The 14204-nt window shown below is 34.5% G+C and overlaps 1 protein-coding gene across 5 annotated transcripts in view; it reads left to right on the forward strand.

Annotated features, from left to right (window-relative positions):
• LOC114941695 (melatonin receptor type 1B) overlaps positions 1 to 7244 on the forward strand; it is a 162720-nt gene extending 155476 nt beyond the window's left edge. For all 5 annotated transcript variants that reach the window (XM_029316773.2, XM_029316772.2, XM_029316770.2 and 2 more), the window contains one exon: positions 2389 to 7244. In XM_029316773.2, the coding sequence (XP_029172606.1) occupies positions 2389 to 3049 (661 nt within the window). In that variant the 3' untranslated portion in view covers positions 3050 to 7244. The remainder of the gene's footprint in view (positions 1 to 2388) is intronic.
• The last annotated feature ends 6960 nt before the right edge of the window (positions 7245 to 14204 follow it).

The following is a 14204-nucleotide window of genomic DNA, read 5'->3' on the forward strand; positions in this document are numbered from 1 at the left end:
GTAGATATTAATATTTTTATTGTGATAAATATTGATCAGAGAAACTCATAAAATTCTTCCAATACCATATATTGTCCCACGATTACCATGATTTTTAGGGTAAATTCTGTAAGAGAAAATTCTCTCTGCGCATTGTCTATAAATCACTATTGTATGTTTGACTTACAAATGAAGAAGCCTGACACACAAAATCCAAGTTATATTGCGGAATCTACTGAAATCTTTGAACTTGAAGAGCGCGAACAGACACTGAAGAAGAAAAGGTTAGGAGCAATCAATTTTATCCCACACGCGATATCAGATCCAATATGTGAAGACGGAGTTAAATCCATTTACGGTTGGCACGCAAACAAGCTACGAACTTCATCAAACTGCTGCGACTACCGACTAACAATTTGCCTTAATAAACACTTGCATTATCCTGCAGCAGGAGATTGTCTCCATTTCCATGTAAATAATTCACTTCGATCAAAGGCGAGGCTATCTGGTTCTTGCAGGCGGGTCTTCATTTGGCTCGGTCGACGGTAACGTATATACCAAAACCTGTGTGCTTGTAAAGCTCTTTGGTCCCCGGTGGCCTTACCGCCGTCCGCGACAATAGTGGCCCGAAAATTACGCCCGCTTGTGTTAACTGTTTGCCAGTCGAAAGATAAAGCGAGTGGTACCGGCGATTCCGGTAATCGATACCACGTTCCTCCAATTTCCACACACGTGCACGTATTCTTGTTCCGTCTCGGGGATGTTTTTATCCTATGATATTTCCACTAGCGATTCTCTCTCTTTCTTCTCTAACGACAAATTTATATAACACAAACCACGAGAAAGATATATGTAATAGCCTCCTTTTGTTTTAGATCGGTTTTTTTATCGCAAAAATATTCCGCGAGCTTTTTTTCGTGTAGCCACCAAAATCCACGTAATAATTTTGAAGAAAATATGCTACCGGCCTTTTTCTTATATACGTATCTAACTTTGATATTTTTACCGAGCAAGTGTTTCTAAGGCAACACCCCAAATACGATGATAATATAGGCACACACCAGTCGGGTCATCGAATCGAAGGTCGAAATTCCGACGGGGACAATAAAGGGATGAAAATTATGTGACCGCGCCTGTTTACTCACAAAAAGGTGAAGCGTTCCGGATAGAGAAATCGATAATTCCTACTTCTATATCCGCGCTCATCGTGTTACTCAACTTATTTATTATGTAATGCCGCGCCTTGATGTTTTCTCGGATCAGTGAGCGCATAAATATTTCGGGGTAATGCGCGCCCGCTGCTATAAATATTAGATAACGTTATTAAAGTTGGAGAGAAAATTATAATATTATAATACACGCGCGCGCGGATGCCTCTGGACGCGTATCATTCAGCCTGTGGCGAGAAAGTATCTCGCTGATGGTTAACGTTGGATGAATATGGGTAATGTAAACATAGTGAATGGGGTAGAAATCAAATTACTGTTATCAGTTTAAGCCATCGCGTATAATGGCGTATGGCGGCTACTGCTTGGAACTTTGAGTTTGATGTTGAAGTGCTTCCCCGGTTCTCTATCAGCGTCACGATCGAGTTCGTAATTTCGCATTCCGGGCGACGTTCTCTTTAGCTTGAATTGCCGGAATCCGTAACCGATAGCAGACGATCCCGGGGGAGACGACGACGACGACAACGACGACTACGACTACGACTACGACGACTACGACGAAAACGACTGCTGCTTTTCATACGCACGCGGAAAGTTTCGCGACAATACGGCGTTACGGGAAGTATTTTAACCGGTCGCGTCAGAAGAATCACGGCGAGCACGTGGACTCGGGGAAGTTTCCTCGCATTGTAAACGAGAAATCGTCCGCCAACGCCGCTAACTCCGTAACTACCGACTCGTTTTTCAAGCCCCTCGTTAATCCACAGACTAGTACGACCAACTCCGTAATTGCAGTCGTAGTGTATCACTGGCGGAAATATTTTCTTTAATTGAATACGTCCGTATAAGAAAGCTGGGACTTAACCAAGCTCGTGATGCAATTAAAGGGAGAATATCCATCTACGAGGCAATGTATTATTTCCTGTTATTTTCGCAAGATTATTTATTCCTAGATATATATATATATCAATTGCAGCGATAGAGCCGAGTTGTGTAATAATGATGCTGATTTACATTCATATTCTTTTCAAGACGTCTCATCTTGATTATATAATTCCAATAGACTTCTTTTTTTTGGATATATAAATAATAAAACTATAAAATTTTGTTAAAATTTGTTAAAATGTTTGCGTCATCAGCATTAGAGATCAGCTGTACCTGCATCTTCTCCTATATAATTTATTCATTAATAATTTCAGCAGCGCACATTTGAACCTTACAGCAATATATTTTAATCTTCTAGATACGCCAACGTAACGGCATGCCATGTAACAGCCGTGATTGTTTTCCTCTGGCTGCTCGCCGTGATTGCGGTAGTCTTGCAATCAACCTTCGACGTGGGTCCCGACTTTTGTCGCCGCAGGCTCAGCGGCATCGCGATGGAGCAAGCGGTTGGCGCGAGCCTCCTGGTCGGACTGCCTGCTCTGATAACGATTTTCTTCTACGTGAAGCTGGTGATACGCGTGCGACGTGTCACGCGGACGTACAAGCCGCCGCTCGCCTTTTCCTGGGACTACGAGCTCACCAAGACGAACATGTGCAGCTGCGTGATGTTCGCCGTGTTCTGGCTGCCATTCGGTCTGGCGGTATGCGTGAATTCCTTCAGGCCGATCAGCGCCCGGGTGCTCTACAATCTCGCTTGGTTCGCTCTGTCCAAGTCTTGCTTCAACAATCTGCTCTACTGCGTGGCGGACCGCCACTTCCGCAGCGCTTACATCAAGCTCTTTCATTATTGCTGCTGCAAGACCACGGTGAGCTTTTCAAGGAGACCCCGCGGCGGCGAGAGCAGTAGAAATGCGAGCGACGTGCGTCTCCGGGTGCACATTATTCACTCGTACGCGAGTCCGTCGTCTTGTCGACCGGCCGTAGCCAGGCCGAACGGACGTGACGTCTACGAGCTCTAGACGCGGACGCGATGCACGTGCGAGATGCGCAAAACAAGACGATAAAGATGTCCTCGTTGCATCCATCCGGACCCCCGTTTCGCCGCGTAATGAGAGTCCATTCTTGCGAGATGAGGCAATCATTGTGTCGACGCACAAACGACGTCGCGCCGGGACTCCGGTTTCACCTTACAAGGAGAATTAATTGGTTTGTCTTCCTCAATTCTTTTACGACTTCTTTTTCGACAACAGCTGAATCATTTTTACGTTGAATGAAGTTCTTCCCGTTTTTATAAGGATGTCAAGAACAAGTTCTTTTTACACAGGTAAATTAATTTTGACGTAATTGAAGACGTTGACGTTATTACATAGATCTGATTTAGTTACGATTTTATATTGCTTTTTTCTGTTTTATATATATCTATGAATTTTATGGACGTATTAATTTTTAATTGACGTGTAAATGTCATTATTTTTTATTCGTATATAAGAATATTATTTTTTAAGACACAGTAAAGACCTAAGCACAAAAACATTGGCACTAAAGATATATATACATGTGACATAATGATTGTCGTAATGTTTAGCAGTTATCAGCGTCGATTCGAAAAGAATTCGAGCTTATTGGGTTTAGGAAATAAACGATTGAAATATAAAAGGATGCGCAACGTTTTTGACGCTGATACGAATAGTTGCCGTCCATTGAAAGAATGTTTCCTTAACGTTAGCCATGGATTTGTATTATAATCCTATTGAAGCTTATATGTATAATATCATATATATTTTTGATTTAGAACACAGAATATGTTCTTCGAGCATTTTAAAATTGAAATTTTAATCACGAAAATATCGAAAACGTTTAGTTTGTACATTTGATAACGGCATTTTTATTTTTAATGAAGTTTTTAAACGCGTATATTATATCTTAGAATTTCCTGGCATTATCAAACGTTGCGTTCTCTTTACGTGCATTTTTTCTTATTTATCGCAAAACATCGTCCATTCTCGGTAGAGAAGAGTGAAGCCTATTTCGCGAGATTTCATCTTGCAACAAGGGTAGAAGAGAGGGTAGAGGACGAGTGTCTCACCCGCGACAGCATTTTATCTGGCTGCAAAACGAGACGCGAAATGCGGACGAGAGAGAAAATAAGGTTTTCCCAATCTCGATTAAATTTCTTGACGGAGCTTTACTGGCATCCCAGAAGGGAGAGGATGCCGACCGCGAAGTTATACGCGTACGTTGGTGGGGAGTAATTTACGCTGGTTGCGCTATAAGCTCGCTATGTGTGAGATTTAAGCTCAACGAACACACTCTAGTAACGCCGCGAACACCACATTACGAATTACGGCGGCTCCGCCGCAGTAAGTCGGCCGGTAGATGAAAATGCCGTAACGTTTAAGGAGGTACTTGGCGGTGCTCATCATCCCCCAAAGTTAATAACATTCCAGTAAGAAGGTGAAGTCAGGTGGATCAGATAAGGGCGATTCGATGATAAAGATGGCAATAATATTAGTTAAAACTTTTAGCACTTTGCTCGTCCATCGGTTTCGACGTTCGGCAGTTTAGTGGGATTTCTTAAAAAAAAAAGAAAAAAAAAAAAGAAAAAAGAGATAAGAAAAGAGCTCTCTTCAGCCATTTATTATGTAAATCGCGAACGATCACACGCGGGAAAAATTTTTTCGATGACGACCAAATGAGAATCAAGGCTCAAACCAAGTACCGTAATATATTGCTTCATTGGCGAAAGTAATGAGATAAAATGACTGAGTGTTCTCTTGTAAAGGAATGAAATCAGTCTTAATAAATATTATTCTATGTGCCATAAGACTTGCATAAAGTCGTATGTAATCTGTCCTTAGAATTCATTACTCGACAAATATCTTCTCTCATCTTGCATTCATTGTGTCAGATTGACTCATTGTTTCTTTTTACATAAAAAAAGTTTTAACGCTGCCACCAATTTACTTAATTTTAAACATACATATCGCACAAAAAATTTGATAATTAATGTGTATATATATATTTTTCCCTTGAACATATCTTCTTGCGAATATAATCGCTCTTATCCATCAAAAAATGGAAAAAAACACCCTGAAAAAGAACAGTACACGGTACGTTATTGTCTCTATAATCTCGAGATAACTAAGAGGCACGTATCTGGATTTAATGAAAAGTGTACGAGAGCTTATATACAGTTAGCATCATATTGACGCAGAGAACGCGAGAACGATTTACGACGGAAGATACGGGGATTAACGCAAAAACACTCTTCGAGAGAGTGTGACTCGATCGACCCCCGAAGCTTTCGTGTATTTCGTGTAAACGGTCGGTAAATATTGTCGTACCAATTATTTTAGAAAACGACGCCATTCTTCAGGCCGGTTGGGTAATTCGTTATGTACCTCGCGCGGCGACGTGTTCGCTTTGCTGTGTGTCGCGTTTTCTCGGGACAGACACTGTGTTTCAGGGACCGCGATTTATTTAGTAGCGTTTCATTGAAGGACACTCGCTCGTTCACCCGAGAGTGACACTATGGTATTCGCTTCACGAGAATGCGCTTTCTCCGTCCATATACGCACGAGTAGCTGAGATTGCGAATATCAGAGAGAATTCCGTTTGATGATATTTGCACCCCGAAAACATTTCTTTTGCTCCGTTTCTTGAATGACGTGCCTAAATGTTCGTCAAATTTTTTACCCCGAATTTTTTTCTCTATGAAATTTTTTTCCGATGTGCTTACATATATTTTACGCAATTTTATGGTTTTTAACAGAGATAGTACACGATTATTGCAAATAATAATTAAAAAATTTACTGATAATTTGTATTGAATTACGATAGAGAAAATTAATTGATCTTTGCTATTAAAATAACAACTTTCGATGTTTCTGAACAAAATAATGCGTTATATAATTCCAGATTTCGTAATTTAAAGTCGTACAAGAAATTGTCATTTTTATGTTAGATTTAATGTTTGTGTCGTGTTGAAAAAATTGATCAAGTTTACTTTTTGCATCCTAAGTCTTGATTCTAGATTACATTGTGTCTTCTATTAAATGTATTTTGTATAATACATTTTGTGATGGCAGCTTTGATTATTGCTAATCATCTAAGCACATATCTCTGTCATGCTCTACATTTAGAAATTGATTCTGTTTGTATATATGTACATCTTAAATTAACAATAAGATGCACGTGTAACACGTGTACTTGTGTAAAATGGAGTGTTAAAACGTATATCGCTTTCCACCTATATCGCCATATCGTTTACTTGATATTCAAACGCAAGCCAATAAGCGTATGCAAATAATATGTATATCCTAATCATATGATTCTCTTAAAATGTAATTTAGGATATATAATTATACTCGAATAAAGAATTAACAATAAGCACACATATAACTGACGGTCTTACTTCGTGTATATAAGAAAAGCAGGAAAAATAGACAAGTGATAAATCATATACGTATCTAAAAAATGTTAGTATATTAAATATCTATCAAAATGATAATGCGCTATTACATGATCGATGCTTCGATCTTAGATATGTAATGGGGCCATATATTTGTGACTGGCAAACAATAATACTGATCGCGTTACGAGTCAAATTTTTTTATTCGCATATCGAAGGAGAAGGTATAAAAGTGGAAAAAGGTGCCTCGCATGACATGAAACAATATCATTTCAGAGTTTATGATCTTTTTGGACTTTAAGTTCAACAATATTTCTTCGAAAGAAATATAATATTTCCCTATTGTGACTCTCTATTATCCTATTCGGTAAGTTATTCCTCCGATACTCATCAACTTTTTTTATCGTAATAATAATTTTTAAAAAGACTTGAACACATTTTTATTGTAAACGTTCAAAGATAAAGAATAGAGTATAGAAAATAACGGCATTTATTAATCTGATAATAAACAATGAAAATAGTAGATTTTGATATTTAACGAAAATAACATGTTTTGAATAGTCATTTTTAAGAATATTCAAATTTAACTAGAAAATTTATATTGGATATTTATCAGGGAATTTTGTTACTATTTATTCTAATAAAACATTTTTATGCAATTTTTACTCTGGTTATTTTGGAGAATGAGGCAAAAAGATGACATTAAGACAAAATTATTAGACAAAAAAAATTTTAGTCTTTTAGTATAGTTTTATATGTCTAATATACTTATATACGTGTTTAATCCGACAAAGATAAAAAACCTAGATTTATTTGTTTTTGTAATTATGCAAATAATATTTTTTAATTTTAAAAAATGATAATTCGAATAAAAACATAGCTAATTGAAATTTTAATATGTCATAATATGGCATATATAATCAGCAAACATATTTTTTATATCGATTAAACTCTCAAATAAAAAATTTAATGCAGCATTATTAGTCCTATGAACTGGATTTTGTTTAGTTTTTTTGTTTGGATTCAGATACAATTTATAAACCAATTAAAATTCTATTACGGAACGCGAACAAACTATTATGTGCAATAAAAAAATAATTAAGTTTTGAAAACGATTTTTATATGTCAAGAGAGATAAACTTTATATTAAAAATTACATATTTGATTTTTGTTCGTATAAAATTTCTTGTTCTGATTTTGCCACTTGTATTTGGAGGTTTATATAAATTATTACACACACATATATTTACACATACATATACTCACATATAATATGTTAACTCATCTTATACATACATATGACTGTATTTATTAATATCTCTCGTGACTGTATATCTAATGTCGTATTTTACACGCCTTCTGTCAATCTGTGATCAGACTTTTAGGTATGTAATAGTAGAGATTGTTTGAATAGTGTATGCGCGAATATGCATCGTATTCTCAAATTTTGCACATTTTATCCGATTCGTGATAGCTTTATTGTTCGTGATAATTCTCCCGCAGTATATGCTCCTCGTAAATGAAATTAAATGTAAGAAAGCGACGTCTTGTCAAATACGATGAAAACACTTTGATATTCTAAGTGGCGATAATCGTCTTACAAAGTGCTAAGTTTGACTACTGCGATTCACGAACGTTGTGTGCAAAATTTGAAATTGAAATTTAAGCGTCTTTCAAGGTAGGAACTTTGATAAAACATCCGACGAGTGGCCGCGCGTTGATCAATTATGCGGGGGAAGGGAAACATTCGGCACGGTAGAGATTTTATTAAAACTTCTGTCGCCGAAACTGAGTTTTCAGAAACGCGAACAAACGTTTCGGGATATAGTAAGTGCCGTTGACGATAATGCTTGAGAAATGGGACCAGGAACTAGTTTCTCGTGACTATACCTTTTCCGGCTACTTTTATATCGTCCGCTCAGTTCATTCTCGGAGTAGTCGCAATAAGAGTGCTATGTAACTATTTCGCGCGTGTAATTTTCGAGGAATTGAATTTTATCATACACGCAATTCAATGATTTCAACTAATGTAATGAAATAATTTTGCTTAAACGATTGTTTCGCGTACTTGCCTTAGCGTTAAGTCGCAAGTAAGCGCCTAAGTAAATATCCTATATCTATACACAATGTGTATTGTATCTCCGAAAATGTACGTATATGTATTCTCTGTGTATGTATATATATATATAGATTATACGATGCGTGCAAAGTATATAGCTGGACGTGATGGCGAACATTATCGTTATTGATATGTCGCGTATAAGGATATTGACATGAATGTCTCGAGTTGGCAAACGGGATCGAATCGATAGGCACTGCATGCCATGCTTTTCGATATACAGCTCCGCGATGCCACGATCATCACAGTTATCGTAAACGATTTGTTAATCGAAAGCTGAAATTTATTTCCACTTACCTCGTTACGCGAGATGGAAATTTTCATGCTTTTCACGCTGCATACTTTCGCGCTACTTCCTTGACACGTTAAATACCGTAGCTAATGCAGTGTCCGTCCACGAAATACTTTTTTCTACGAAAAAGACACAACGTATTCTTAGTTATAATTATATAATTCATATTAAATATATGGTATATAATTTAATATATTAGTTGTATAACAGTGAGATGTAAAACTCTCTCTCTCAGAGACAATGATAGTATAAGCAGATATAAGTGCGATTTATATCTAGAGAAATCCGTATGTTTTATTATGAAAAAGTGTGATTGATTTTATTCTTTTATCCATGAGAATAATAAATTATTTACCAGCGAAAGAGTGTGATTAATTTGCGATTAAGGTTTTTATTGCGCATCATTTTATTCTCTATAACACGAATGAGTCCTCGATAAAGAGTGGATGTAATATTTTGTAATGTTGTAGCAACATTTATCTAATAATTGAAAAAAACTGCTTGCGCAATAAATACTGTGAATTTTATTTAAATGTATCGGATGTAATTAATGGAAGAAATATTATCACATTGATTTGCAATTATCGTTAGCGATAATTAGGGCATGGATAAATGTCGCTAATTACGATACGGAATATTGTAGAGAGGCATTAGATAATGCTTAAAAGCATTTGCCTTTATGTCCTTGACTTATTGAATTAAACGCAGGTCAAACTCGTTCGAGCTCATTCGTTCTCATCTGCGTAGTTGACTAGTGTATTAAATGTAGAAGTAGAGAGTAGAAGAGGGAGAGAAAGAAAGAGAGTCGTAAATTGCGTTATAGACGATGAGCAGAGATATGTATATGTCTTATTGTTAGGTAAAACAGGGAGACGAAACATTCCCGATGTACTTTTCTGACATAATTGCATGTAAACAGTATTGTTGAGCGGAACGAACTCTGTCGTTTCGCAATTCTTCCGGTTGTCTCAACTCATTTCGAGGATTTGATTAATTCTGACGTGTCTCGTACAAACTTGCCCGAGCGGATCCTTATCGTGGTGGGATATTTGGTGGCGTGTTCCGATGGGGCCTAATTCTGACAAATTTGCACCGAGCGTCGGAAATAATCATATATATCGGAGTAAGTGGAGGCGATTAAAGCGGATGCGCCGTGTGATTAGGCTCTATACTGTAATCATCGGAACGCATTTCATTAATACTGACATCTTCGTGCGAATTTGTTAGAACGAGTTATTGTCGGAACACGCTTTGCCTATGATTACACCTTTGGGATATGATTGTGTGGTAGGTATATGCGTTTTTTCGACAACATCACGTTCTAACGTATATGGGGCATCGAAATAAGCGTCCACAGTAATATAGATGCACTAGTGAATTCAACTTTTTTCTGCTAAAACAGATTTTTTTTCTACATTTTATGGCAATTTAGAATTAAATTTTTATTCCGATATACATTCTTAATTTTATGTAAAATTTATTGTACTATATCATTTATGAAGAGGGATAATTATTGATAGAGTTGTTGAATTGTTTTGTTTCAATACATTTGATTAATTCTGACATTTTTTATTAATTTTTCAGAGTAAGTTTTCTTTTAAACGCGCATTTGTTTAATTATGTCTTTGATCTAAGATGGTAGTAGATAGTAATTCGTCGCAGAAACTCATTCTGACGAGTTTTTATATCATCGAAATAAATCAAAATCAAATCAAATCAAATCAATTAAAATAAGTGCAAATGATTATAATATGCAATATATGATCGGATCTTTTTTTTACAAATCCATCAGAATGAATTTTTGTTGGACGAGCGAATTGTTGTAACGTCGTGTCGCTGTTTCGTCTTTATTGCTTATATCGAGACAAGTATAATTTGTTTGTACATACGTTCGAAATTGGAATGAATAGAATAGATTTATTATATAAAGAGAGCTAATTGTAATATTGTTTGCGGGTATACCATCGAATATAAGCGACATTTTCGAATACACAAATCTAAAGCATGTTATTAATGATTATTGTACTAAGTCATTGAAAAGCACTATTCGAAACTTTGAGGACCACGAACTCACAATAACATTAGCCATGGATCTATGTAGATTATTCGTCTTTTTCAACGAGTGTAGCGGTCGCGATTGAGATTAAATTCGATATAAAACATCAAGGCGTCCACGAGAGAGCTATTACGAAAGAAAAATGTCTTTGTATATCTGGCCCGCGTTTATACGCGCAAAAGTCGCGATATTAATCCGTTGTAATGTAAAAAAAAAAACAAAAAAAAACCAACAAAGTCCGTTTATCGATGTTGTGTCGTAATAAATGTCGATAATGTCTCGTAACAATACTTACGAACGTAATGGCTGATCAATTGATGACAACCAATTGTTTCGATTAACACGAGAGTAGCGTATAGTATAAAAGTCAGGTCGATGTCTTGTGTTAACTAGTAGAATTAGTAAAATTAGTTTATAGAACACAACAACCTTGTAGAAGAATCTGTAATGTTGACATCTAGTCCCTCTAGTCCTAATAAAATCATAAATCGACGCAAACTGTGTACCGGATTATATAGATGTATTTATTTTGTACTGAATGTATTTCGCATTGATGTATTTTTTGTGAGGGTGGACGTAGCATGCCACGTCGAAACGACATTCTGATTTTATTAATACTTTACCGTGAATTGTGCATATGTAAATTTTATAATGTTGTAATAAAAATGCGTTTCTCTTTCTCTTATATATGCCGTAAAACACCGTAAAACACCGCTAACATATATAATTATACAAAGCTGTAGTTGCATAATAATTGTAATGACAATGCATTCACATTTCGTAGAAATTCAATTTTTTAAATAGATTTAATTAAAATAATAAATTGGTAAAAAGGTTAAATAGGTTTAATTAAATTATATTTTTTAATTTAAATCGTTATTTTAATATATTATTGTTAATTATATTAATTAATTCAATTTTCAAATTAGAAATCTTATTCTCTCACACTTGTTTTATACTTTTATGCATCCAACAATTTTGTCAGCGTTGTTATAGTGCCAACTGTGAAAATTAGTTTAAATATCATATTATTATTTTTTTACAAGACTAATAAGATTTGTTTTAATTATAAAAAGAATTTTTTGAAAAAGATGTGCTTATATATATGTGTGGGAGAGATATAAATTCAATTAATTTTTTTTATCCTATATATTATTAATTATATAAATTAGAAAATAGTACTATATTTTTGCCTTTTATCAACTATAGCTTCGAGTTCTAAAATCTGAAGAAATCTACAGACGAGTTATTGCAACTGATAACTAAATATTAACATATTCTCTTGTTGATAATTCAACAAAGTATTCTGTCGGCATTGTTTTATCAGTTTGTGATAAGGTATACTGGCTTCTGATATCGGAACATTTTGACGGATTCAATTAAAACGCTTATCAAGTCTTGTTTAATACATGCATTTGTTTCATTTTAAAGGCTAATTAAATCAATTTTTTGAAATTACTAATGAAATTATTGATTAGCGCGTGTTCGTATTACATGTATTAATTTTGACTCAGAATATTCTATGCATGTATAAACACATATTCTCACAATTCTCTGCACATATTATAAAAATCAATATATATTATTGAATATAATTATTGAAATACTTTTTTATTATTATACTTTACTATTTTTGTTACTTTTATTTTCTTTATCTTACTATTCTAGCATATATGCTATAAAAATCGATACTATTAAATATATATTATTATTGAAATATTTTTATTTTTGCATGCAGATTATATTCTCGGTGAAAAAAGAAAAATTTTTAATAAAAATCACTCTTGATAAGATAATTGCAGAGAAAATAAAATAATAACTTTTTAGATAAAATAAAAATTATTTTACATAACATTTTAATAAATGTGTAAATTTAATTGCATTTCATATTTTTCTGCAACATAATCTTTTACTATTCTAACATATACTATGAAAATCGATACATATATATTATTATTGAAATACTTTCATTTATGTATGTATGCAGATTATTCTTAATAAAGAAAGAAAAATCTCAAATTTTAATTACTCTTGATAAGATAATTTCAAAGAGAATAAAAAATAAAACTTATTTTATATAATATTTTAATAATTTATAGAGTATTATTGTTATAATAAAATAAATCATATATAATATGTGTAATATAAATTTTTATGTGTGATATTAAAATTTTCTCATTTATTATGAATGTAATACTACAGTATGTATATTAATTACGTATCTTTTAATGATTTTATCGGCAGTGTCAATCAATGAATTTTAACTAATTCTAGATTCTAAGATGAGTATAGATGGTGGTACTAAACAAGGTAAGCGTCCACAGAGTAGGTTTCTCTCTGGATAAACGAAAACCAGCAAAAGTTTTCTACTTTTCGACGTCCTCTTCGATATCAGTTGTATCATACTGGTACAGGTATCTTATATTTGGAAAATGGCGCCATCTGCAGCACAGCAGCAAAGATTCAGTTGAAGTATAGTTGCACGCGCCGAGTTCGGTTCTCGCAAACGGGACGAAAACGAGTAAGTTTTTACTAATTATCAGTAATTAAAGGTGACAACCGATGAAATGAATCGAGTAGAGAATCGATATAGTTTTAAGTAGATATACCGCAACGGTGACAGACTGCAATTGTAGATAGCTAATCCGTAGGTGAAATCGCGGGATTCAAAAACATAATGATACGTGCACGTTTGACTTGAATTATATTAATTTAATCTTACTTTTAATCTTTATCTTCTCTTCTTTTTCAGACTACACAATCCATCGCGTCTGATTCAGAATTATTTTCATGCACGCAGCACAGACATTCGCATACATACAGTAGTGTCGCGTGTGTTTATTTATCAAGAGGAATGAAAACTTTCGCGTGGATTTAACATTTACATGTGTGAAAGCCGGTTGACCGGAAATGGCCGGAAGTGTCCCCCATGCACGAAGAAAAGGACGAGATTTATTGTTTGCAAGGTATGTACATACTTATTTTCATCGATAATATAATGTTTTACTCACGCAATAAAAATTTTACATAATAATGTATCACGCGCGCTGGTGATAATTTGTTAGGTATATCGATCATGCAATGTGTCGTCTTTATTTGTTAATTATACTTGTTCGTACGTGCACAATGTGTATAAGTATATTCGTTCTATATTGATTCATATCCTAGGCGAGAATGTTGGCGAAGTCTCATTCTAATTGAAAAAAATAACAATTTCCATTAAAAATCGGTCGCGAAGAATTTTACATATATTTATATACTCAATGAATATTTAAAAAAAATATATACAAACATAA

This window comes from Nylanderia fulva, unplaced genomic scaffold (assembly GCF_048542155.1).
Source record: "Nylanderia fulva isolate GAGA-0341 unplaced genomic scaffold, ASM4854215v1 Scaffold5, whole genome shotgun sequence".
Lineage (NCBI taxonomy): Eukaryota > Metazoa > Arthropoda > Insecta > Hymenoptera > Formicidae > Nylanderia > Nylanderia fulva.